The following is a 25,592-nucleotide window of genomic DNA, read 5'->3' as shown; positions in this document are numbered from 1 at the left end:
TAGCTCAGGGTTTAACTGTGGAGTCCTTGGTGCTCTCTGAGCTTGGTTGTTTGATTGCAGATGTTTCATTACCCAACTAGGTAATGACTAGGTAATACTAATGATATTACCTAGTTGGTAAATGAAATGTCTGTAATCTAACAACCAAGCTCAAAGAGCACCAAGGACGCCACAATGTGCTTAATTGATATGGTACAGATTCAGTATCCTGTTAATGGATTATCGACTTTTTTATTGGATATCTTTTCTGATACCAATTCCATGAAAACTATATGAATATTTATCAGAGTCACTGAATTATAAAAGGAACGGGGTCCTACCTAATTTCCTAGACTTATTTTGATATTCCAAGGCTGCAGTCTTGCACTATGTTTATGTCACTGAATATCAGTGGTCTTAAGCACATCTCATTCTGTGGTTAGGTTGCCACCCGTAGACTTTCATCTGAAAGTTCTGCTACAGACAGACTACTTGTTACTATATATCTAAGACCACTATTTTAAAGAGGATTTTTTTCCTAATATTATGGTCCCAAATATTATGATAAATGTATCAGTTATACAAGTATATGAATATAAAGAATACTATTTCTATCTTCATCTTTCCAGTAATATAGTCTACTTGTATGTTGCAGCTCTGTCCAGTGAAAAAAGATCGCTTTCATCGTCCACAAAGCTGCTACAATCTGCCTGGGTCAGCCTCTCAGTCATGGAAGAACCCAGCGGGCTTTTCCAGAGGAGCCAGTCCAGCATCCCAGGACAAATGCCAAGACATATATGCCATACCGCATGCCTCTAGATCTGCTGCAACAGCATCTCCTCCCACTTTTGCTTATCCAGGCCCACCACTGCCACTACGCAATGCACCCAGAGGTTAGACAGTGTTTTCTATGTTCTCGGAATTTTATCAAACTTTACTTAGGTTAGTTCCATTGTGTGCTCTTTGATCTTTTCTTAACTGTCTTAGCTTTCCATCCATTCTACCTGGATAAAGTTGTTGGCAGTAATCTATTTTAATATTGAATCCAATTGGTGTAAAACAACATACTTATACTTTAATATAAATACAGTAGATGAATCTGATTATATAATTAACCCATTCTATTTATTTGCTTCCTGCGGTTTATTAAAATTGCTGTAATTGAATTTATTTCTCAGCCCCCAGCTTCTCTCCTCCAATACCCCCAACCAGCAGCTCTGTCTACCCTGTAGATACACCAGCTAAAAAGGTTGTGCCTCCACCTCTGACCATTAGACATAAGCGGACCTCCTCAGAGCCTTTCCCCTCTACACCACTGAATCACAGTCCTTCTGATGGTAAGAGAGCCTACTAAATCACTTATCAACTGGAAAATGCTACAGTTATAGAACAGGAACAGCCTAAAATAAAGGAATATATGAAGTGGTTTCATACTGATTCAAATAACTGATCCATTATGCTTTTGATGCAGGCAGTTGTGCATCTTCACCCCAAGATGAACAGGCGATGTGGTGGGAGTGTTCATCTGGTGCTTGAAGGCTGTGAGGGATGGGATGGGATGGGATGGGATGGGATGGGATGGGATGGGATGGGATGGGATGGGATGGGATGGGATGGGATGGGATGGGCTTAGGATGAATTCCAGCAAGACAAAAGATGTTGTTTGTTCAAAACCCCTTGGTATTCCAGGATATTTCCATCTTTAACTCTGGATAGGGTGGCAGTACCCCTAAAGGAGCAGGTGTGCAATCTCAGGATGCTCCTGGACTCAGAGTTCCTGGTAGTACAGCAGATAGAGGTCATGGTCAAGGGGGCATTTGCCCAGCTTGGGATGGTGCACTGATTTATTTAGACCAGGAGGCTCTTGCAGTGGTAGCTCATGCCTTTATCATCTTGAAACTGGATTACTACAATTCACTTTACGTGAGACTGTTCTTGAAGATAATTTGGAATCTACAACTGGTGCAAAATCCACTGGCAGCCAATAACAGCTGCTACAGCAGAATAACATTAATATTGTAAGAGCTGCATTGTCTGATAGTAGCTTTCCAAGTCCAGTACAAGGTGCTGGTTACTACTTATAAAGCCCTTTATGGTTTGGGTCCTTGCTATCCTCAGGACAACTATTTGAGATAGAATATGCCTGTTGAGTACACACTGACTGAGAGAGCATGTTGTGAATCCCCTTCCACCCCAAGAGGTTAAGGGGATGGAAGCCTAGAGGCAAGCCTGCTTGGTCCTAGCCCCCTCATTCTAGACTAACATGATGGCTGAAGAGTATATGGTGCCCCTAGGCCACATTGATTGATGGCACCACCTTCCTCCAATGTGAAGAATTTTTTCGAAGGAGGGACAGCTTTGGTGCCCCCTAAGCTTGGTGCCCGAGGCCAGTGCCTACTCAGCCCTAGCCTAAAGCTGGCCCTGCCCAGAGATTAGAACAGGAGGGCTGTTAATGCACAGAGCCTTTTCCACAGAGCCTTCAAATGGTATATGTAAGACAATTGTTAGCAACTGTTTGGATAGAAGCTGATTTTTGTGGGTGACATGATTTTATGTATTAACGTATTTAGTGCACATAGTTTTTGTTGTAAGTTTACTGGTTTTATAAACTGTGTAGATGAGGCACTGCAATATAATGTATAATAGATAAAATCATGTACCAGGTGCTATTATTTGAAATCTGAACAAGACATATTAGGATATATGGGATTCAAGATTCTTAGAAATTAAAAAAATTAAACTCTCATAATGTTTCTATAGTGCAGCTAGGCTGCATGAAGGGTGGCCAGCAGCAGAGTCGCCAACTAGTTTTTATTGCTTTAGTGACTTAATCTGTAACTATCACAAGTTGTTACAGTGATTCAGATGTTTCCTAACTTGATGAGCATTTTATAGACTCTGAATATGTGCTAATATGTTAAACATTGATAAAATTAGTTTTTATGTGAGACAGAAAACTTAATTCACACTGGTTTTACTGTTTCTAACTCATTAGACATAATTGGATTCAGTAAAAGAGAAAAAATAGCTTTGATTCTGTCTCTTGTTAGATTCTAGATCTTTCTCACTTCCAAGACGTTGCTCTCCAGAAGGAGCTTCTCCTAGGAGTTTGAGGTAATTGTGTATATGTGATATGCAAAACTGAATGAAAGTGCTATCTGTTTTGAAATTAGGTTTGTTCTGAGTGTACATCCTGGTCTTGATATCTTGAATAGAGACTAGGTAGGCTCCCACAGGAGACTTAAATTGATTGTGTGTCAGGTGGTTGGCAGTGGGAATATAAAAGCTACTCTGGCCAGAATAGTCGTTAACACTGGTCTTCTTTTCTTCACCAGCCAGCTGTTGGGACTGGTGGAAATCTTTAAGTATGTTTTGTCAATGCAAATTTAAGCTACTTTGCACTGACCTATGAATATCTAGACAGCAGCTATCATTCAGACACTTCCAGTAGGAAGTAGAGGATGATTCAACTTACTTTTCTTTTTTCCTGACCCTCTTCCTCCCCACCCTCATTATTTCCCTCAGTTCTCAGCCTTCTGAACTCCCTGAAGGGGTGGGTTCCTGGCAGCAAGGTAAGATAGTTTCTTCTAAATGCACTATTTAGTTGTAGCTGAGGATTGATATATCTTTCCTCTTCCCTCATTTAGGTTGTGTAAAAACTCAAGTTACACAACTGTTTGCAATTCTTGGGAGAGGGGGCTGGGGAAAAAATACCCCTTCAAGTTTTATCACTGTGAAAAGTTTCAAGTTTTATTATTGTAGTGCTATGGGAAGTGCAATTATATGAGTATTATACATTCTATTTGGATAGCACCTAGAAATTAATAGGGATAAGTTCTCCCATACCAAGTTCAGGGATAATTATCAAATTCTTTAACATACAAAGTCACCTACTTCACAATCTATCTTATAATAATAATATATTTCTAAATTATTTTGGTCAATAATTTTAATTTTGATTATAATCAAAATTGATTTTTGATTAAATCTCTGAATTGGAGATTGAGTGGATACAGGTGGAACACATTAAACACTCTAACTGGAAAAAAAAACTTCTTTTCTGGGATAAAGTGGCTACTTTATGCCGTATGATCCCAGAAAAAAAAAAAAACCTAAGCTGCTTCACGGTATTCCTAACTGCTTTAAAGTATTCCTGAGAGATGCTACAGATCTTTCCAAAATTCTGTTCAGTCCTAATAAAGACTTTTGATTTCTTGTATGATCCCATTCCCATCTTTAAAAACAGCAGTCCCCAAAACAATAAAAGCAAAACAACCACTATAATATCTCTTGAGGCCCACCAGCTATGAGGACACTGAGATATGGTCTACCAGATGACGAAGGCTGCCTACCTTAGTCTGTGATGGAAGTGACAGCTTTTATAGCATACTACAGTGGCTCTATGTATTTGAGAGAAGCCATTTTGGCTGTGAAATTAAATCCCATGCTCTATACAACAATCCAAATTAAAGCATTCTTGGCAAATGGCTGCCCAGTTACGCTTGAATATATCCAGTGAAGGAGAATCTAGGTAAACAGGAAGTTTCATTATCAAACTGGATATTTTTCCTCATGTTCAAGCAGAATTTGCCTTAAGCAAAATCATTATTCCAAGTTCTGCATTTCAGTTTATGGAAGAACAGATTGTTATCTTCTTTCTGAAATCTCTATAGATATTGAAAAATGCTATTCTATTTCCCCTCAGTCATTTCCCTCAGTGTTGGAAGAGTCAGCTCTCAATGCATATTAGCATCTATGTCTCTAGTAGCACATCAACCTCAGAGGTCAATAGGATATGGTCAGCTACTATTACATAAGTAGTGATTCCAAACTGTAATACACGTCTCCCTTTTATGCACTCATTAGTTCCAGCAAAAACTGCCCAGAGGTGTCTACAGTCACACTGCTGTCTCACTCAAATAAACAGAGAAGCATCTGCATCCTAATTGGGGCTAAAAGGAATATGGCTTATTGACCTTCTGTTCTAATGAGGATGCATGCTCAGATTAATATAGGTTAAATGCAGGAGAGGATGAGCATAGCAGTTTTGCTCAGAATTGTTGTATTGCTCCCCAATCTTCATCCATTCATGCCCCCTTCCATGTATTATTCCCAATTCCTGTGTTGTTTGGATACATGTAATTTGCCCTTGGAAGGATGGGCTACAAAACTACTAATGCCTTTGGATCATTACACTGTAGAGTCTGGTAGGCAAGCCACCACCAATATCTGAGTAGAATCACAATAAATCCTCCAGCAAAAAGTGTGTCCTTGCTCTCTCCAGTCCAGTGTATTATGTTCTATCTGTGCCAGCGTCCTAAGTGGCTTATGGATATTTAAGGCTCGTGGAACTGGTTCCCACCTCTTCTACTTCAGGATTAGTTCTCCTGGCAGCTATCCACTTTTGGGCCATTGTGCCAGCGTCCTAAGTGGCTTATGGATATTTAAGGCTCGTGGAACTGGTTCCCACCTCTTCTTCTTCAGGATTAGTTCTCCTGGCAGCTATCCACTTTTGGGCCATTGGGATTGGCTTTCAACTATGATTCATTTATGGTCTCAAAAGTTTCTAGAATTATGTCTTCTCCTCATAGCATGTATCAAGGTTTTGGCACAAACAGTAAAATTCAGAGAGAAAGAATAAATAGTAGCTCTGACCCTCCCAGCAAGTGTAGCTTTGGCAAAAGTGTAAGTACAGTGCACAGTATCATGAGGGGAAAAGATTCCGGCATTAGGTTCATCACATTGTGACAAATAAGCCTACCCTAAAATAGAGTAACTAAAAATCTATTCTTGCACCCTGTCAGATTTCAAGTGCCCTTTTGTAGGCATCATTCCAACACATCCCAACATCAACCCTCGGTCTCCTAATTATCTTTGTTCCTCTGCTCCAATTTCTCTCAATCTTTATTTAAGTGTACCTAGAACTGAACACAGTAGTTAAGATAAGAGTCTGATCAGTGACAAATGGAAGGAAGTTATGATTTCCTGTGGTTAGGAAACAATATTTTTGTATTTCTCAGGAATTCAGCAAGTAACTATTATGGGGACCAGGTTGTTCAACCAACAACACTGGTTCTGTAACTCAGACTGCTAAAGTTGTCTTTCTCTTCAGAAAGAAGTGACCTATTATGTGTCCCATATTGTGTGGAGACCAGATGCTGTACAAATAGGTGCTTTCTGCATAATCACTTAGAATCATCCAAAAATAAGAGGGACATATCTTTTTACATTGCAGCTGCCTCAGAAGAAATGAAGATTCCTTCTGAGCCAAACCAAAGCTCAAGAGAGAACCACTGGGCTTCTTCTCAGTCTCCTGAATCATCAGATGATATTCCTCCACCACTGCCAAGAAGGGGAGACATGGTGTGTTCTTAGTCTTAATATTCACTGGTTATTTTTTTTAACCTTTTACTTAGAATACCTGTTTACGAACTAAGCTAACTCTCTTCTTCTGATAAGAAATCTCCAGGATGCTGTCAAAATATATATGAACCCATGATAAGATTAACTTTGGGGCTATTAACTGTTGGCTGTAAATGTTTTCAATTCAAAAATTGATACTGTCACAGTGAATATACATACACTTGCACCAAAATGTCTAGAGTTTAGGAAATTCATTGTGTGATGGTCTCATCTCACATGTTTAGGTTTCTTCACAATATGGTTGAGATTTCATTCAATAAACTGGTACCAATAAAAGTCCAATTAGCTTGGCTAGATGGATGCATGAGACTGATGCACAAATATATAAATTATCTTTAAAACCTCAAAGATATCTACAGTTCACCATTTCTTCTTTTTTATTTGCCTTGTGCTTGTATAACTGACTATATCCCTTACATATGACATACAGTATCCATACCCCTAAGCTTGATATTGTTTGCTTATGGCAGAATAAGTCCAGTCTGCATCGTGTCAGGGCTCTTTATGATTGTCAGGCTGATCGTGAAGATGAGCTCACTTTCAAGGCTGGAGAAATCATTATAGTAGAAGGACAGGAGGACTCCAACTGGTGGGTAGGTGTCAATTTTATTTCTCTATATGATTATTACTGGGAATTCCTTACTGTGCACTGAACACATCCCATAAGACCAACTTCAGGTTTGGGGCAAAGGCTCTGTGAAGGAGCCTGTAAGAATTTTCCTATTGGGTCATTGGGCCCATTTTTGGCAATGGATGGCATGGCAGCTTTATATGGAGCAGCAGCAGGCAATGAAATATTCTGAGTATTTAGCATCTGGTTTTAGATGGCCTGTAACTTTTCAAATAATCTTCCAACCATTATGTTAACTTTCCATTATACCTTGGATTAATGCTATATTGGAACCATTGTGAGAAAATAAAAATGGTAAATAGATTCAGTTGCCCAGCAGTATTTAGAATTGTCTGCCACAAAAGAAAAGGTAAAACAGAGCTCAAGATAAGCATTAAAGATGTTTGTAACAGTTAAGTAAAGACTCATCCCATCTAATATATCCCAATTCCAACATGTGGAAAATGATGGGATCAGAAATACAGATATGCATGTATATCTTCTAGAGGAGCTTCTAATTATTGTGCATTTTTCACCCTCCCTGTTAAAACAGTCTTACTTTTTGTTTTTTTTTGTTTTTTTTCAGCATGGCAGGATTGAAGAGCACCCTCATAGGAAAGGTGCCTTCCCAATGTCATTTGTTTATATACTGCCTGAATAGAAGGTGAACAACTGAAAGGTATACATCTAATTCACTCAAATTACAATCCACTCTGCTTTAATAGGGCCTCCTGCCCTCTGAAAACCCACCTGCAGTTAACAGTTCTACAGAGGGACTTGCTGGAGTTAGAACCAAGTTCATTGGTACTGAAATGTCATACTGAGGACATCCATACACCTCCTCAAGTCATTGGCAAGAAGTCCATTGATTTTTTAAAAGACGACACCTGAAGTGCAAGATCTATTTGATGAACTCAACAAACATTCATGTGGCAATGGTGCAATTTCTTGCTGCCACTGTATGTGCATGTATGCAAGAGGTGCATAGATACCTTTCAAACCCCACTGCCATCCAGCTGTTAGAATGGAGAATGACCTAAGCAGAAAGACTTCACTGATTGGAATTGCCTGTGGCTGCTTCGTTCACATAGTCTCCAAAGTGGTATGAGAAGACCACTTCTACTCATTTCACCTCTTCTGTGATTATTCCAGTCTGGCTATTTTTCATTGAATAATGGCTCCTATAAAAATAGCTTTAAAACTGTTTGTTTAGAGTTCTTTTTGTAATTTAAAATACTAAGATCAGAAAAGACTGTCTGGACTCTAAATGTATGGATTTCAGCTATCTACTTAGGCATGAAATGTCCCAATATTTAACAGTATATATAATCATATAATCCATAATAATGTGAGCCAAAGAAAGAGAAGAAATGAATCAAGACATGTCATAAGAAGATATTGCCTGTGCCTACTGTATATTTCTAGATGTCAGAAACAAATGAGAACAAATGCAAATGTATGCCTTTCTTTATTATTATCTTCCCTATGTTCATGAGACATAGGGAAAAGCGTTCTCAGAAATAATACTTTGAGAAGCAGTATTCCAAAATTCCAGTATATTAATTTCTGAAGTAAAATCATAATGTAATTTCTGCCTTGTCTGTTTGTACATCTGTATGTGCAATCTATGCATTCCATAAGGACTCCTTCCAAGGGGTGAAGAAGAATGTAGGAAACTTACATATGAAATATCAAAATGTAAAAATCACAAAATATATTTCAGTTTTTGCAAACACATCTATCGCTTCCTTGAAAGCGTTGTTTATTACAGAAAGAACATAACACATACACTAATTCAGAATCTGCTAAATTTTCCAACCAGATGCATCATTCTCCTACTATTTCTAATACAATCCTAGAGTAAATATGGTATGTTGAAATTTCCTTTTCCCCAAGTTAACAGGACAATTTCTTTTAAATCAGTTCCATTTCTGTTTCTAATAATGCAAAATGATGTTACTAATGCAGAACTGTTCTACGTGCTCTTATGTTATTAAAATAAATACAGTATCCCAAATGTCTTAATGGTGGTTTATATTTACTAAGAATGTGATACACCACCCGCAATAGCCATTTCTATCCTTGTCTCTGAATTGCATATGGCTCATAATCACCTCTCTTATCAGTGTCTGTTTCACTGACAAGAGGATGATAAAGGGGAAATGTTATCACTGAAAACGGTGGGACTATATACTATTTATTTCATCTCTTTATTTTTGTTCAAATTCATTCTCCAAAATTATCTCGTCCTCCTTTATATTAACAGTAATTTGCTAAGTCATAAATTGTTGTTAGTATAACAGAAGAATCCTATTTTTATTTACTCCCCTCGCCCATACAAATGTTTCTTTTGGGGGGGAATGACACTCTGTTCTGGCCTTGGTTTATTCAAGGCTTTGATTATGAATGGTAAATATATCTTTGCTGTGTTCTGTTCAGTATAAAAAGGAAATGTTCTCAAAAGTAGAATAGGGAAGTGGCCGTACGTGTTAAATAGAAAAAGAGAAATAGCCTTAATATAACCGTTTGTGGAACCTACATATTTCTACTTTCATGTAGATATATATACTAGAGTAGTACAAGTGATTCTGAATGAGATGCGAGCAGAAATGCTAATTCTAAATAGCAACATGACCATAAACTACTATATTTTTTAAAAGAAATGTTAATTGCAATGTTACTGAAATTTAATAAAATAAAACTAATATTTAAAAAACAAAATGCTAATCCATCCACCTTTTTAAAAATATTTTAATTAGAATTTTACATTATAGTAAAAGTATAAAAATGAAAAGAAGAATAAGAAAAAGAAAAAAGATAGGAAATAAGAAAAAAAGAAATTAAAAAAAACATAGAATTTTGACTTCTACCCTTCTTTCTATCGAGTAATTGCCACCTTACTTTTCCTCTTCCCTCTTTAACCCTTTCTAATCCCCAAATCCATAAGTCATCAGTTCAGTCTTTTCTTCTTTCAGCAAAAAGTCCATACAAGGCTTTCAGCCTTTTAAAAAAGACTGTCATTTTTTCCCTCACCAGAATGGTCAGCTTTACCATACCCACGAGCTCTGTCAATTTTATAATCCCATCAATCCTCTACTGTGGATGTTCCATTATTCTTCCATTTTTGTGCGTACTTCTTGCCACAGTTACCATATACAATATTAGTTTCCCATATTTCTTTTCTAGTACAGCATCCATAAAACCCAATAAAAATAGTTCTGGATTCATTGCAATATTAATCTGCATTAATGTATGAATTTGCACCCAAAATAATCCATCTACCTTCTGCTGTTCTGCAGTTTTGGAAGTCTCGCTTTTCTTATTTTTTTTCTTCCCTAATGCTATAAAAATGTATATATTAAAATTTGAAAAAATTGAGATTCAGAAATTCTAGCTTCAGTGAAATCTCTCTGTGTGTCTTTTGCAAATACTGAAATAAAGAGTAACCTGAAGAAGTAAACATAAACAAATCCAGAACTCAATATTGCTAAAATTATTTGAGATATGTATTAATTTGTATTCATATGGCAGACAGACTTTGTTAGCTAGAAATCACAGTATACTTACAGTAGGGTTACTAGATCTGGGCTGCAAACATGTAGATGACGGCTACATGGCAGCAAAGACATACAGAAAATTCTTTCCTGCCATCTAAAGATCATACAGATTTGCAGCCCAGATCTATTACAGTAATCATTGTTATAGGTAGTGATAAGGAATTGATGATGAAATAAGTACACAGTGCTTTTGGAGCAATGGCATTAGGAGTGATAGCATTAGGAGTAAGAGAAATAAGGTTTATTGTATGTTTGTTGATTTAGAGAAAGCATATGGTAAAGTAAATAGACTTGAATTATAGGATGTTTTGCATGAATATGGCTTGCTGTGTTATTGATTGAGGATCTAAATTATTTGGATTACATTACATTAATTACATTTGAACACTAATATATAAGTCCAAAGTAGTTGTTTCTGACAGGGGACGTGGTGTGAGTGATTGCAAGTTATGCATACATGGTGAAAAATTAGACTAAATTGATGAATTTGTAAATTTGGGAATTAAGAAGAATGTGTGGTCTAAAAAGAAGAGATTGTGAGAAGGAAATCAAATTCCTCCCCCCCCACCCGCATGTCAGCAGGAAGTCAAAGCTTCCCATTTGTCTCACCCTATGTGATGGAATGGAATTATGAAGGCCAAGCTCAGGGAGATAAACATTTTCTTAGATTGATGTCAGGCCTAGCCCAAGGAACTCCAAGAGACAATGTCAATTCAGTCCAGCTATGTTTATTAGCTACAACCTCTAGCAAGAATCTTCCCAGACTAAAACCCCAGTTCCCAAAGTCCTCCAGCCACAACAGTGTGAATTCCTCAGGGAGGTGCCAGTCTCATCCTCTTGTTCCTCCCACGCCGTTCTGGTGAGCTAAGAAAATGTTTATCTCCCTGAGCTTGGCCTTCATAATTCCATTCCATCACACCCTACCATTGTTTATCTTAACAGCAATCAAGGCATATGATTAAATTATAGTAAGAATGGGTTCACCTAAAAAGATTAAAAACATACCAGGAAGAATCAAGAGTCCTCCCCCAGCCCAAAATTAAATGACTAAAGACCTAGCAGGAAGGGCTAACATTCCTTGAAGCTGTAATCAAATCATAAAAAGATTTCTTCCCCAAAGGGATCTGCATTCCAATTAGACAATACCTGATAAGGCAAACATAGGAAACCCCAGCTGAGTAGGGTGCCTGATCTTAGAATACTTCCTAGTCAATTTCACCGGCGAGCGCTGTCTCTTGGAATCCTGGTTAATTACCTTGTCTAAGAATTCCTAGAGAGCGGGCCTTCCTTCGCACCTTGCAAGGAACAATAGTATTTTCCCTATGAAAGGAACTCCTGGGGAAATCCCAAGCGCGGCCACCTGGACAGCTGATCGTTTTGTGTATCTGGCTTTCAGAAAATAAAGTCTTCTCTCTCCTTCAAGCAACCGTCTGCGTGTTTATTCCTCGCTTGGAGATGAACCTCGTAAGCTTTCTTTCTAACAAGATCAAGAATTAATGGGTGCTGAATGAATGCAGACTGAATATGAATGGGAGTGACCAATATGAAAGGAGTACATTGAGGTGGTTTGGTCATATAGAGAGAATGAATTAGGATCAAATTGCAAAACAAATAAAACAAAGGAAAAGCGAATGGGTTAAGAGGAAGAGGAAGTCCAAAATTGTGGTTGGATGGAGCTGTCCAGTTCCTCAAGAAGAGAGAAGTGAGTAATGAACAAAAGTAATGAACAAAAGGCAACGTATGAAGTGGTATATGGACATGGTAGAAGAATGGTTTGCAGAAAGGTGAGAAGAGGTATAGTGACTGGTTTTGGTGTCACTATACCTCTCCACACCTTTCTTTTTTCTTACCTTATACCATTCATTTCTTTGGCTTACTATTTTTACTTGCATTCTGCACTTTGCAAAATGTAATGGGTATGTCTGTACATATGTATAAAATAGATGATTGTGACTTTATTAATTTGAATCTTAACTAAGTAAAACACTGATATACATGCTGCAGAAACACAGGAAATAATAAAAACCCTCTAATTTTAAATGCAATCTCTAAAAAGGTAAAAGAAAAGTACTATAAATTATTCTGAAAAATTCTCTAATGGGACAACCAAGTCAAAACCCTGCTGTTGCAGAAAGCTTCTGCTGGCATTTATTACTGATAGCAAAGACTGTTGCCCATACTTTAAGTCTCATGGTAAGCCCTGGTTTCTCCAGAAAACATTCCATAAATAGGATGGTAGCCTCCTAATTATGAAATGCCCCTCCTATCTTTGAATTTTGCAGGGAATACTAGATTGTAATGTATTCTGTGATGTATGATCACATCACTATTTCTCTATCCTTCCTGCAACTGCATAGTGCCCTCTGTCAGCCCTTTTAAGGTAACCTGCACCCTTTTAGGGAAGGATGAGTCAGTGGCAGCCCACTCTGAGTTGTTAATAGGAGACTTTGCAGACAAAATCACTCTCATTAATTAGGTGTTTTGTCTGACCAGCTGGACAGAGTCTAACAAGATGTCAGGGTTAATATTGTAAGAGTTACATTGGTTGCCAGTTTGTTTCTGGGTTGCAGTTCAAGATGTTTGTGATCACTTGCAAAGTCCTACATGGCTTGAGGCCTGGCTATCTTCAAATCTGTTTGCTATAAATAGAAATTGATGATCCAAGGCATGTGTGTAAGAGAGTACTTCCTGAAAGTCCCCACACTGTATGAGGTGCAATGACAGAGTACTTAGAAATGAGCATCCTCTACAGGTGGTCCCCACCTTGGAATGTACTCCCACCAGATATTAAAGCCAGCCCCTCACTTCTAATATTCGGCAAGGTTTTAAAAATACGGCTCTTTAAAAATATGTTTGGGGACTGAGGTGAGGATGAGAGATGTACCTGAGTTGGGATAAACCTGGTTGCTTTGGTGTTGTAAGATGTTATAGTTTTTATGATGATATTAGTTTATGATGAATGTAGGTTGATGGCATTTGTTATTAAATGATATAGGGATAATTTTGAATTATTATAATTTTTTCCCACCAGTTGGTGATGTGCTGAGCAGGGAGGGCAACAAAGCTGAAGGACTCAGTCAATCACTTGCCTACCTCACACGGCACACACATAATCAGGACATCGTTCATCAGTGGCTCACAACCGATGCAGGGTTGGGCCTGGCAACAGAGACGACAAATTTCATGTGGGTATTGTTTTCTGCTGACTTGATCCATGGAGAGTCCCTTAGCCCAGAAGTTGGGAAAGGCCCTGAAAAGACATCCGGTGAAGCTACGTATTTCAAGAAAAAATCAATAATGGTGAGAAATCTGACTCTCATTACTGAACTTCTATGGAGGATACCCCTGAAGAATAGAGTGCAACAACTGCAGTGTGGGCAGATAGTATATGCTGTAGCCAAAGCGATGACTGCCTAAAATGCAAAGGAAATGCAACTGCCGGATTAATAACAACAAAAATGTGTCATGGTCAACCACCATCTTAATCATAGAGCATCTGTTTGTTGTGTCACATCTGCAAACAGTTACAGGAAACCACTTCTAACTACAGTATGTTCCAAACACATTTCCCTTTCTGTTGCTTAAAGAGTTCTATTTTTTCCTTTTGAAAATCTGCATTCTCTTCCTAATGTGGTTGGTGTTAGGCTGTTAAATCTTGCTTTATTTTTGCAAATTTTCTGCTCTAGATAGGATATCAGAATCTTTAAATTGCAGCTGTGGAAGATTAGAATTTTTCACTATGAAAATGAGAGCAAACAAGAAAGGGCCTAAAAACGCATAGAAACGAAAATACCATTTGTAGCATGTGGCCTCCATGCAGCTTGTACAATTTCCAGCATAGGTGAGTATATTGCAAACCATTCTCACTTTGTCTTGTTAACAGGCTGCACCACTCATCAGCGTAATGTAATGTGCGTCTATGTAAGATTGGGTTTTTCCTGAAGAATTTTCTGGAATAATTCTGCCATCAATATAGCTTACCAGGTTATTGAAGGTATGGGATTATAACACTTGGCAATATTCCAGTTAAATGCTTATTTGGGCTTTTGGACACACTGCAGCGTGTTCTCTTTCATGCTAAAAAGAAACTAGAAAATTGCCTTTTAAATGTACTTTCCTACTAATAGGCTTTGTAAATGCATGAGAGAACAGTTCAGGCAAAAGGAACAATATGAATTTAATTTGCCTTGTAAGCAGCATGTAGAAATGTTACTAAAATTGTTCTTCCTTTTATCTAAAGGCCACTGCATTATAAATATACATAACTTCAGGGGTGATAGATGGTGATGGCAAGATAAAAAAGCTTGATTTGTGAAAACATGTTACTGTCCTACTGTTAATCCATGTTAATGAATAGATTTATAGACTAACCAGACTAAGAAGGCTATAAAGACTAACAGTAATTTTTGCACAAGCTTTAATTTATTCCGCTTCATCAGGATTATACTGTATTATCTGACAAAGTGCTCTGTAATCCACACAATCTTATATAATAATACATTGGGTCATCCTTTAGGTGTTACAATGTAACATTGTTAAATGTAATGGAAAACAGTAAAAAGATTACCCCTTAGAAATGTTTTCTAATGTGCTAGCCAGAACTCTCACCCACCCAGATGCACAGGTTCTCTTCCTGGCATTTTTGTATAATTCTAAGCCTTTTACATATGATTCTGCCTCACACTGCAAGACAGGATCTGGCTTGTATGGCTACAAATGTTTGAAATTAGTTGATTTTATAACACGCCTCCCTCGATACCAAGAAACAAGAGCTCAGTCAATCTTACTGCACTGTAGCTGCATCATATCCCCTCACCAAAGGAAGGGCAGTCCGTCTTTCTGCAGGCAAAAATCCTGCACGGGGCCCAGCTTTGCAGCCTAGGGTTAATTACCCCAGCTGCTACCAAACCTGAAGATTTTCCCTTCCCCAATAAATGTGTTATTCTGTATTCATGTGCATATAAATATAGGGTATGTGAAATATTTATTTATTTTTGATTCATTTCATAACTCTATTAACAATATAAAAAAGAGCAGGGCCAGGGCAACTGTCCACTAATATATTAATTAAATAACTGCCGATTAAAATAAATACAACTAACTCCCTGTAACATGAGGGTTGTAATTTATCCCAGTAATTGATTCCCATCAGCATATATCAGGTATACTTTCTTTCCAGGGGTGTCTGCTTCAGTTGCAACATCGGAGCTACCATCTTGATTTTTTTTAATACACCCTGAAGATGCCTCTGTCTCTCTCACACACAAACCATTCTACAGACAGGTGCACCCAAGCAAGTGTACACCTTTCTCTTCCCAGCAAAAAGAGGGGGAAAAGGGGGAGGGGAAGAAACAGTGGTCCTGGACTCAAGAGGAATTGGCTAGCTGACAGGGAAGGGAAGGGAAGGGAAGGGAAGGGAAGGGAAGGGAAGGGAAGGGAAGGGAAGGGAAGGGAAGGGAAGGGAAGGGAAGGGAAGGGAAGGGAAGGGAAGGGAAGGGAATAAAATTATAGGGAGATGAGGATCATCACACTGAAAACTCTACCGGATGTCTTCAAATGCTAGCTGATTAATTTATACCTCAGTTTAGGTCACTGAAAGTACCACCAAGGGAGTATGCCTACCCACCAGCATCCCTTGGTGACTCCACAGCTCTCTCAAAATGTGTGGGTCCAAAATTGAGTGGTCTTTTTTGCATTTTTAAGAATTGGGGGAGTTAAGGGGCAATGGTTACATTAAGATTTGGAGATGCTTTAAGCGATCTTTTTCACCCTTTAAGTGTCTGAACTTCTCAGAATGTCCCCATCCACTTTCAGTGTGTGGGCTTTGATGTGCCATACAAACCCTGGGGTGAACCTCAAGCTGAGGCTTGTACCTCTAATATGGGTTAAAATTGTTGTTGGTCTAATGAATAATTTGACTTGTCAGTGTGAAAAGACATTGCACTTAACATATGAGCACAGAGTAGTAATACCATCTGGAGACAAATACATTGGTGCTGGTTGATGAAAGCCTTGATTTCTCTCCCTTTATTTATTTATGGTTTAAATAAACTAAAACTAAGTTTTAGTTTAGTATTCTGTGTGACCAATCCAATTACTTTGTAAACCATGGTTTGTTCTTTAGTGCAGAAACTGGTTTATTAGTAAACCATGATTATGACTTAGCTCAATATGTTGAACCCAGCTGGTGAGTATGAATGTTTTCTGAGAGAACTATTTGTTAAAATCTCTGTTCATCCATGTCTATATCCATACCTCCCTGCCCAAGCCAGCTGTCCCACTTGCCAGGTGTGCAGTACACCTTTTCCTCTGCCTACAGAAGCAAGATGAGCCATCACCAGAAACGCACAAGCTGCCACCTCCTGCTCTTGCCTCCTCCTCTTGTTTGTATTATTTTTTCCTCTCTCATTATTGGCTTTGCCTTTCCCATGTGCTTTTTCTTCCTCTCTCATCTGGATATTTGTAACTGTGATGGAATGTAATAGTGAAGGCCAAGCTCAGGGAGATAAACATTTTCTTAGCTCGCCAGAACCGTGTGGGAGGAACAAGAGGATGAGACTGGCACCTCCCTGAGGAATTCACACTGTTGTGGCTGGAGGACTTTGGGAACTGGGGTTTTAGTCTGGGAAGATTCTTGCTAGAGGTTGTCAACCCTGATTGCTCATTGGAAGGATTGATAATGAAGCTCAAGCTCAGATACTTTGGTCCTCTAATGCGAAGAGAGGACTTTGGAAAAGACCCTGATGCTGGGAAAGATTGAAGGCAAAAGGAGAAGAGGACAGCAGAGGATAAGATGGTTAGATAGCATCACTGAAGCAATGAGTATGAAACTGAGCAAACTCAGGGAGGCAGTGAAGGACAGGAAGGCCTGGCGCAATATGGTTCATGGGGTCACGAAGAGTTGGACACGACTTAACAACTGAACAACAACAACAAATTGGGTTCAAGAATTATTCAAGAAAATTTTAATTACTCAAATGCTGTCTGGAGTAAAATCACGAGTCAAGGGATTGAATCCCTCCAAGAAGAGGTGGTTGGGGGTTTGAGGGCCTAACAGTTTCTGGGAAATTCCATCTTTGACTCTGAAGAGTGATAGTTCCTCATTCAGAGGTAGTCTGCAATTTGGGAGGTTTCCTAGACTCACAGCTCCTGCCTGAAATGCAGATGCAACTGCAGCCATTTTGCATAGTTACATCTTGGGCACCCTTGAGGTGACCCACTACTTTGGAAATTGCACTGGTTACCAGTTAGCTTCTGGATATGATTCAAGGTGCTGATTGTCATCTTTAAGTCCCTGCATGACTGTTTATTTAGGGACCACTTTCTCCTGTATTCATCTGCCTGTCCAATCAGATCAAATAGGGTCAACTGCCTCCAGATCCCATCTCTAATCACTTGATGGAACTTTGGAAGCATGCTTTTTCAGTAGCTATCCAGTCTAGTATAATTGAATCAGATTATGGTTCTCCAGAATGGTTGATTGTTAGGGGAATCTAAACATTAATTCTTCAATTACATCTAAGCATTATATATCTGTTATGTCTGAAACATGACAATTTTTACACGTCAGATTGCGCACTGTGCACATGCACAAATATGACTGTTGCCCGTTTGTGCATATTCAAAATAGTAGCTGCCATTCTTGCATTTCTGTCAACTTGCATAAAGTTGAATGTATGTGAGTGAAAGGTTACAGTATGAAATCTGGGGAGTGCTTATCTTCTTAGCTACCTAGAGCCTATTTGAACTGGGGCAGCAGATAAACTGCATAAATAAATAAGATCACTGAACCATAACACAATCTTTCTTTCTTATTCTTGAGCTTGATATTGTCTGGACCCAAGCTAAAATGTTTTGTCAGAAACAATGCAGACATAGTTGTTCCTCCTCTGTGCCCCTTCATCCTCTTTAACTCTCTAAGCAAAGAGTCACCATAGTTTCGTAGAAAGTTCCAAGACGTGTTATATAAATTGTCTTTTCTCCTATTTGCCACTCAGCCAGGAAAATATAGGATTTTGCAACCTCTTCTTTTTCTCCCATTCTCTGAAAATATTACAAAATCCTGGAATATCTGTTTGAATATTGCATATTTACAACATTTGCAGGAAATTTGTCATTAGCTCAAAGCAGCACCTTTTAAAGCCATTCTTGCACACCAGCAAAATTAATGTTTTAGTGCAAGTACATTCTAATGAGCCATATCTGTAATAAAGTATGCTTAAAGTACATTTTGGAAAGGTTACCATGAAGCGTTGATTGTTTCACTGCAAAACATGGCTTTATTTTCTAATAGATAAAGATACTGGATGAGGTGTAGAGAAAATGCAAGCTAATTGCATTACATTCTGGTACAAATTATACACAAAACAGGACACACTATAAACCTGTAGTTAAACAACTTCGGTTTACTGAAACATAGAATCATTGGATTTTTGATTCTATTTATTAATATCTAGCAAATCCACCATGATACATAATATTTTCCTTTGAGACCTATGGATCATACTGACACACCATTTTCTGTTTTTCAGCTTTCTGAAGATATGACACCTCACTAGAAGTATCTACTCACAGAATGAATACAGTCTAGTTTGGTTTTTCTTTGTCCTGCAAGTTCTGAATAGCAAGATAACCAGTATAGTGGCACTTTAACTACTTTGGAAACAATCTAACAAAAGCTGGATAGAAACCTGATAAATTGCCCAGAGCACTTCCTCGCAAGATGGGCGGTGACCAAATTTGAAATATAAATAAATAAAATAAATATGTCAAAAGATTTAGCTGCAGTTATATCACCCAACATGATGACTTCGTCTGCCAAAGATATCTAAACTAGGAGTTCCAAACCAAACTGATGGGGTGAATGATGATGTGTAAGACGAAGCTGTGGAGTGTTCTGGCCCTGTGCTTTGTACTTTCCATCTGGAAGATGTATACTTCTGTTTGTAAGGGCCCTTCACCTTTGCCAAACAACCGTGGTGAGTGGCCAGCACAAGACTCATTAATGAAAGAGGAAATGTGTCACCATAACAGATGCATTGGCCTAAGCAGTTGGGACTGGTTTTGTGACCACTTTGATGCCTCAGTAAACTGCCTGCTGACTCCTGAAAACTCAGATATCCCACCAGAGGTTCTTCAGTGGTGGCTGGTGAGTACTGCATCACATTACTAAGCTAAACAACTATATCCCTTTAGAGAAAAGAATTTGAAAGAAGATTATTCTCTCCACTAAACCAAGTGTTGGTTATGTGTAGCATTTATCCAGACTTGACTTTCAGTAGAAAATTGTTATCAGAGGTTTATTTTGGCATTTTATAATATTTGAGTTCATTTTAACTAAACAAACCTAGCATAGTAAAAGCACTAAGCTCCAATAGACAGTGAACATTTTTGACCTTCATATACAGTATATCAAACCTATTTTCCACAGCTTGCTTTTTGCTGTAACTGTCAAAAACCTGGCTTCTCTTCCTTTCCTCTTTTTGACAGATCTAGATTGCATTATGTTTTGATGGAATGGATGAAGATAAACTTCCTTTCAAGTGTTTCCTAACCATAGAGAAAGCATTCATTGGCCATTCAGCCAACAATCTCCCTAGATGTTATTGAAATCTGAGTTCCATCAACTTAGCCAGTATGGCAATGAGCAGGAATATTGGAGTTGGGGTTGAACAACTTCTAGAGGGCCACAGTTGCCCTGTACACAATCCTAGTTAGCCAGTTTGGAAACCTTCAAGCAGTCCTTTGGTTTCTATTAATCTTTTAGCTCTTCTCTCATGTCTTCTAAAATATCTAAGGTACAGAACATTCTTTGTGTTCAGGACTACACTTAGTGTTTGATGTGTGGTGAGCTATGTTAGAAATTAAATTTGATTTGGTCTAATGAATATTTGCTAGAAATTAGTTAAACATATCTACTGTAATGTTACTTTCCATGTATTTAATATTTCTCTACTTCTGTGTCATTAGTCATTACAATTTTATAGATAAGCTTTGAGTGAACTCCAAATTGATCAATCATGATTAAGGTAAAAGAATCAACCTGTAGGACCAAGAAATCAGTTTGGTAGGGAAAGATAAGCATTGCAATGAGAAATTGATAAAGAATTTGTTTCCATGACATGGGTAAATTTACCCAGTATTTTGGGTTTGCTTGATACATTTGAACCATACATTTCAGATGGGTTATGCTTGCTTAACTTATTAGGCTAGAATGTGGCTGGCCAGTTTTTGGTTCAGTATGTCATGCAAATCCAAAATATAGCCGAACAGTCACTAATTTTTTTAACCAAAAAGAGCTCCTGTGCATTGATGTGACAGGCCACACAGCTGCAGCTTTTTCCATTTTTGTGAAAAAAAATAGTGATTTTTTTCATAGTCAGTGTCTTATAGATATAGGACCCACTTTTGAAATCAGTATTAACCAGTCTAGTTCAAAGGTATCCAAAGAGTCTATAGTTATTCCCAAAAATAGAACACTTTCTTGGATGGGTATTATTGGAAGTCCCTACACCCTGTTTCTAATACTCTCTGTTTTATTCCATCAGAAGCTACAAAGATCACAAGATGGGAGCCAAATTCAGAAGATAATAAAAAAACTGTTTGACCTTCTTCAGTCTCCCACTGCTAGAGTTCAGGGTGTTGCTCAGTGTGGAACCTGTGCTGTGGTGGGAAACTCAGGAAGGCTGAGGGGCTCTAAATATGGGCAAAAGATTGATTCTCATCAATTTGTGATGAGGTAAGTAGAACAGAGCATATACACTAGGAATGAGAGAGAGGCCTGTGACCCTCCATCTAGATAAAGACACCACAACGAAGTGATGCAGACTTCTCCCAGGTGTGATAGTTTCCTGTTTCATTTTTTAAAATTGTTACATTAGCTAGTTCAGTGTTTCTCAACCTCAGCAACTTTAAGATGAGTGGACTTCAACTCCCAGAATTCCCCAGCCAGCATGGCTGGCTGGGGAATTCTGAGAGTTGAACTCCACTCATCTTAAAGTTGCTGAGATTGAGAAACACTGAGCCCTAAAATGGCAGGAAGTTGGGATATTTATGCCATGTTCGGGATTTGATTCAGAGGAGGTATTTTGAAATATGCAGGGGCATGAACTCAGCACTTCTCTCTGATTTGTTAAAGCAGTAGCAGCAAATCTATAAATTTTGGGGATTACACAGCTCTGTTGGGATGCTTCTGGTGCAGCCACACGATCCAGGAAACAGATGAAGTTGCTTTAATGAGTCAGACAGAAACTGCACTCACTTTCTGAAGCTCTTTGAGTCTGAATCAAATCTCAAGCATTGCACAGCCTAATCCTCCAAATCCACTCGACTCTAGGAGATTTTTGGATAGAGATAAATAAAAAGAATATGGCAATGATCATCTTTTTAAGTGTGGATATAGAAAAGATGTGATTTTCTCTATTGCCAGCATGTGGCCACCAACAAATTGGCAATGAAGGAATGACCACTGATATAAATAAAAAGCTTTTTGTCCTGATATATGCCCCTGCCTAAGATTATATTCAGGAGTCTAGCATATTGCTGCTGTGGTCAGATATTCTAACTGGTTATTTTAAGAATCTGTTGTCTTAGGGAAGAAAAGGGGTCTTTGTGTGTTAGGTACGGAGATCTCATAGTTTACATCTAGTTGGGGGTTAGAAAATCCCCATTTCTAGGGGTAGAGGCAAACAACCTGTCAGCTAGATGGCTGCACTGCACTTTGCCCAGTGTGTCACATTCCAAAAGTGGAGATGGCCTGGACCTAAAAATGGGGATCATGAAGTAAGGCTGATTTTTTAAAGGCATGAAATGAATGCCTTAAGCTTCGCAATTGGCCCCTTAAAATCCACCCCAAATCCTAAGCATTAAAAGGCTGTATTTTCTGTCCCTACCTGTTCTTGGGACTACAAATGGGGTGCTACATATAACTTATGGGCCACTTTGTGTACCTCTAACATAGGATGTATGGCATCATATTTAAATTTCTCTCAAAAAATGATAACCACATGAGGAAATAGATAAGTAGGCTCAAATTAATAAATCACATTTGGGATATCATGTAGGCGATGTCCACCAACTGTATCTGGAGCTGTGACTTAGATCCAAGTTTTGTACTTAGTAAATTTAAATAATTGTCTCTCTGTGTGTCACCTGAGAATCTTGAATAAGAAGCATCTGATTAGTTTTTTTTTAATATTCTCCAAGAATGAACACTGCACAGATTGCAGGTTTTCAGGAAGATGTTGGTACACGAACCACACATCATTTCATGTACCCAGAGAGTGCTGTGAATCTCCATCCTGGCATACATCTTGTACTAGTCCCTTTCAAACCCCTAGATCTCAAATGGCTGGCCAGTGCCCTTTCAACAGGAGACATCCAGCAGTAAGTATCCTCCCTAAGTAATTACAGTATAAAAAACTAGACAGTAACATAGTAATATCATGCTATCAAGCATTCATAGTGATATCAGGATATCAAGCATGGATCCACTCCTGGATGGCAAGCACATTTCTTACTATTTTAGATATCTATTTCTCATTATCACTTGTTAAAGAAACTTCCCATGAACTTGGTTTTCCATAAATTGATTTTAGACAGTCTGCCAACCAGAAGAAAAACAAGAATGATGGTTAAAATCAGAAGTCTCCTCCTGATTTTGGGCTATCATAGACCACCTCTCTTCCTACAATGTCTACAATGATAATTAAAAGAACATCACATAATGTTGAATGCTAAGATTCTTCCATTCCTTTCACAGAACATATAAAAGAGTTAAACAATTTATTAAAGCTGATAAAAGCAAGGTAAGGTGTGAATGAAGAAAGCAATAACGTAATTATTATTAGAAACATTACAGCTCTTTCCATTTTTTGTGGATTAAAAATAATCAGTATTGGAGTCTCAGCTTCATAAATAAATTGAATCATATGTATTCTTTTATATATATCTTATATATTAAATGCATAGTATTTCAAGCTGATAACATGCCTTGTTAAATAACAAAATATGGGAGGCAGAAGGAAAAAAAGGTTGTGGAAGCCACTATACTCATTCTTAACAGTCAAAGCAAACCTGTACTATGAAGGACCCAACTATTAACCTGGTAAGAAAATGATCTGATCTTGTTCCAGATTACAGGTGTGGTATTTTGTGGCACCTTGGCCCTGAAGCCATGGAGTAACTGCACATGCTATCAGGGAGTGATATTATGCCCAGGGAGAGGGGATCATCCAGTCTACTTTAAGGCCTAGGGGACATTAGGCAGGACTTTTCTTGTTCAGGAGTTCTTCTTATAAGAGGAGGACCAATTTGAAGAGGGATCTATGATCAATCTGAGTGAATCTTGTTTTAAAAACTTTTCTTCTTAGGTTCTAATACTTTACCCTGGTTTCCTGAAATACATCCAAGATAAATGGACAAAATATCATGGAAGGTATCCTTCCACTGGATTAATTGCATTGATTTTTGCCATCCATACTTGCAAACAGGTAGGTGCACCAAAAATAACCATCCCTCTTATCTCTGTAGATGGGTTCAGAGCTGAATGGCTGTTGAGTGCCTATTGCTTAACTAACCACTTTTGGCTCTATTCCCAAAACAATTTCTCTTTACAATTTATTTAGCAATAAAAGTAATGTTGGGAAGCTACTAAATGGCAGATCATATGTGGGCAGTATCGAAACTATGCAGGACCCTTTGTACCTTAATCACCGAGATGAAAACTATGACAAAAATTAAATTCAACCTACTATTAAACATGAGCTACTGTATGTTTTAACAACTGCAATTTCACTTTCCACCCATATTTATTTAGTTTGTTTATTTGTTCATATTTCAAATTTAGTCACTGCCCATCTTACTCAAGAGCGACTCTGGGCAGTTTACAGCAAAACAAGAATAAATAATAACTAAAATACAATAAAAAACCATGTTCATACATAAATAATGGCTCCCTTTCTAAACAAAGAGTGACACTGACATTGGAGGAAGGGTATAAATAACGCACCTCTGGCATTTCTATAATGCAGTAGACTATGGCAGACAACCTGATACAATATTTTGGATGTTTTGTATTACAAAGCTCATCTATTCCATCCAGCATGGCCAATGGCAAGGAACTAGGGGAAGTGAAATCCAAAACATATAACAGGGATTAGGCTTCTGGTCTCTGCAGCGGATGTGTTACATTTAAGATATTTGCAGAATTTACCCTCATTTACTCCTATATGTGGTAGGTCTCTGCCTTTGGCTTCGGTGCAAACAGCAACGGGAACTGGCATCACTACTGGGAAGACAACCGTTATGGAGGAGCCTTTCGCAAGACTGGGGTACACAATGCCACTTTTGAACTACAACTCATTGAAAAACTGGCAATTGAAGGCAAACTGTCATTCTATAAATAGCTTCCTCCAAACTTTATACTACATGCTTAAGCTTGCTTAATTAGACTGAAATAGGGATAATGCCTCCCCAAAATGTCTTCTAGTCTTTCACATTAGGATTTTTTAATTCCCTCTGTTCTGGCTTCGAAGACAAGCAAAACTGAAATAAAATCTATAACACGAGAAGAGGATGCATTTCTATTTGTTAATGCATCAAATATTAAAAACAACAATAGTAACATGGTCCTGCTTTTCTGAATTTATGTATTTTAGAGCAACAGACTTTATAAACATAATTTGTTACTAGCTTCAGATTTTGCTTGTTTCTTCAAGTATAAAACCACAGGCAGAACAATTTAGATTTACTAGCTGTGCTATTGGCAGCAGAAGAAATTGGAGTACCAAAAGTAGCTATTTAAAAAACGTATTTCTGATTATTTTCATAGCAGGTGTTTGAATGTGAAATATACCTTTGAATTTGAAGAATAAACTTTGTGATTATTCATTTTGTGCTTCTCCTTCCCCCCATCATAATTTATGAATCAAGTTCTCAATAAATTATCCAGATTATTTTTAAGCAATACTAATTGATATTACTTGAAAATGATTGCTGGAGGTATGTATATATTAGAACAGCCA

At 38.0% G+C, this 25,592-nt stretch overlaps 2 protein-coding genes across 4 annotated transcripts in view; both read left to right on the top strand.

Annotated features, from left to right (window-relative positions):
* Window positions 1–11,968, top strand: part of LOC103060704 (arf-GAP with SH3 domain, ANK repeat and PH domain-containing protein 1-like) — a 58,222-nt gene extending 46,254 nt beyond the window's left edge. For both annotated transcript variants that reach the window (XM_025167161.2, XM_088153336.1), the window contains exons 22-28: window positions 635–872; window positions 1,158–1,316; window positions 3,030–3,093; window positions 3,505–3,551; window positions 6,215–6,342; window positions 6,873–6,995; window positions 7,599–11,968. In XM_025167161.2, coding sequence (XP_025022929.1) covers window positions 635–872; window positions 1,158–1,316; window positions 3,030–3,093; window positions 3,505–3,551; window positions 6,215–6,342; window positions 6,873–6,995; window positions 7,599–7,673 — 834 coding nt within the window. In that variant the 3' untranslated portion in view covers window positions 7,674–11,968. The remainder of the gene's footprint in view (window positions 1–634; window positions 873–1,157; window positions 1,317–3,029; window positions 3,094–3,504; window positions 3,552–6,214; window positions 6,343–6,872; window positions 6,996–7,598) is intronic.
* A 2,197-nt stretch (window positions 11,969–14,165) lies between these two features.
* On the top strand, window positions 14,166–25,569 carry LOC103060957 (CMP-N-acetylneuraminate-beta-galactosamide-alpha-2,3-sialyltransferase 2-like). 2 transcript variants are annotated; one of them, XM_007429037.4, is made up of 7 exons: window positions 14,166–14,410; window positions 19,101–19,717; window positions 21,117–21,307; window positions 22,774–22,953; window positions 23,330–23,375; window positions 23,940–24,059; window positions 24,807–25,569. In XM_007429037.4, the coding sequence occupies exons 2-7, from the start codon at window positions 19,433–19,435 to the stop codon at window positions 24,972–24,974; spliced, it is 990 nt and encodes a 329-aa protein (XP_007429099.4). In that variant the 5' UTR covers window positions 14,166–14,410; window positions 19,101–19,432; the 3' UTR covers window positions 24,975–25,569.
* The last annotated feature ends 23 nt before the right edge of the window (window positions 25,570–25,592 follow it).

The sequence above is a fragment of the Python bivittatus genome, unplaced genomic scaffold, assembly GCF_059951505.1.
Source record: "Python bivittatus isolate LINGU-HERP-01145 unplaced genomic scaffold, Pbiv_v1 ctg000700_np1212, whole genome shotgun sequence".
Taxonomy (NCBI): domain Eukaryota; kingdom Metazoa; phylum Chordata; class Lepidosauria; order Squamata; family Pythonidae; genus Python; species Python bivittatus.
The sequence above is the reverse complement of the archived record's forward strand: the minus strand, read 5'-3'. Positions and strand labels throughout refer to the sequence as shown.

Coding starts and splice junctions, on each gene's coding strand:
- LOC103060957 (XM_007429037.4), top strand. CDS start 19,433: ATGATGATGTGTAAGACGAAGCTGTGGAGTGTTCTGGCCCTGTGCTTT. Junction 21,308..22,773: donor TCTCATCAATTTGTGATGAG/GTAAGTAGAACA, acceptor ATATTCTCCAAG/AATGAACACTGCACAGATTG. Junction 23,376..23,939: donor TTAAAGCTGATAAAAGCAAG/GTAAGGTGTGAA, acceptor TTTTCTTCTTAG/GTTCTAATACTTTACCCTGG.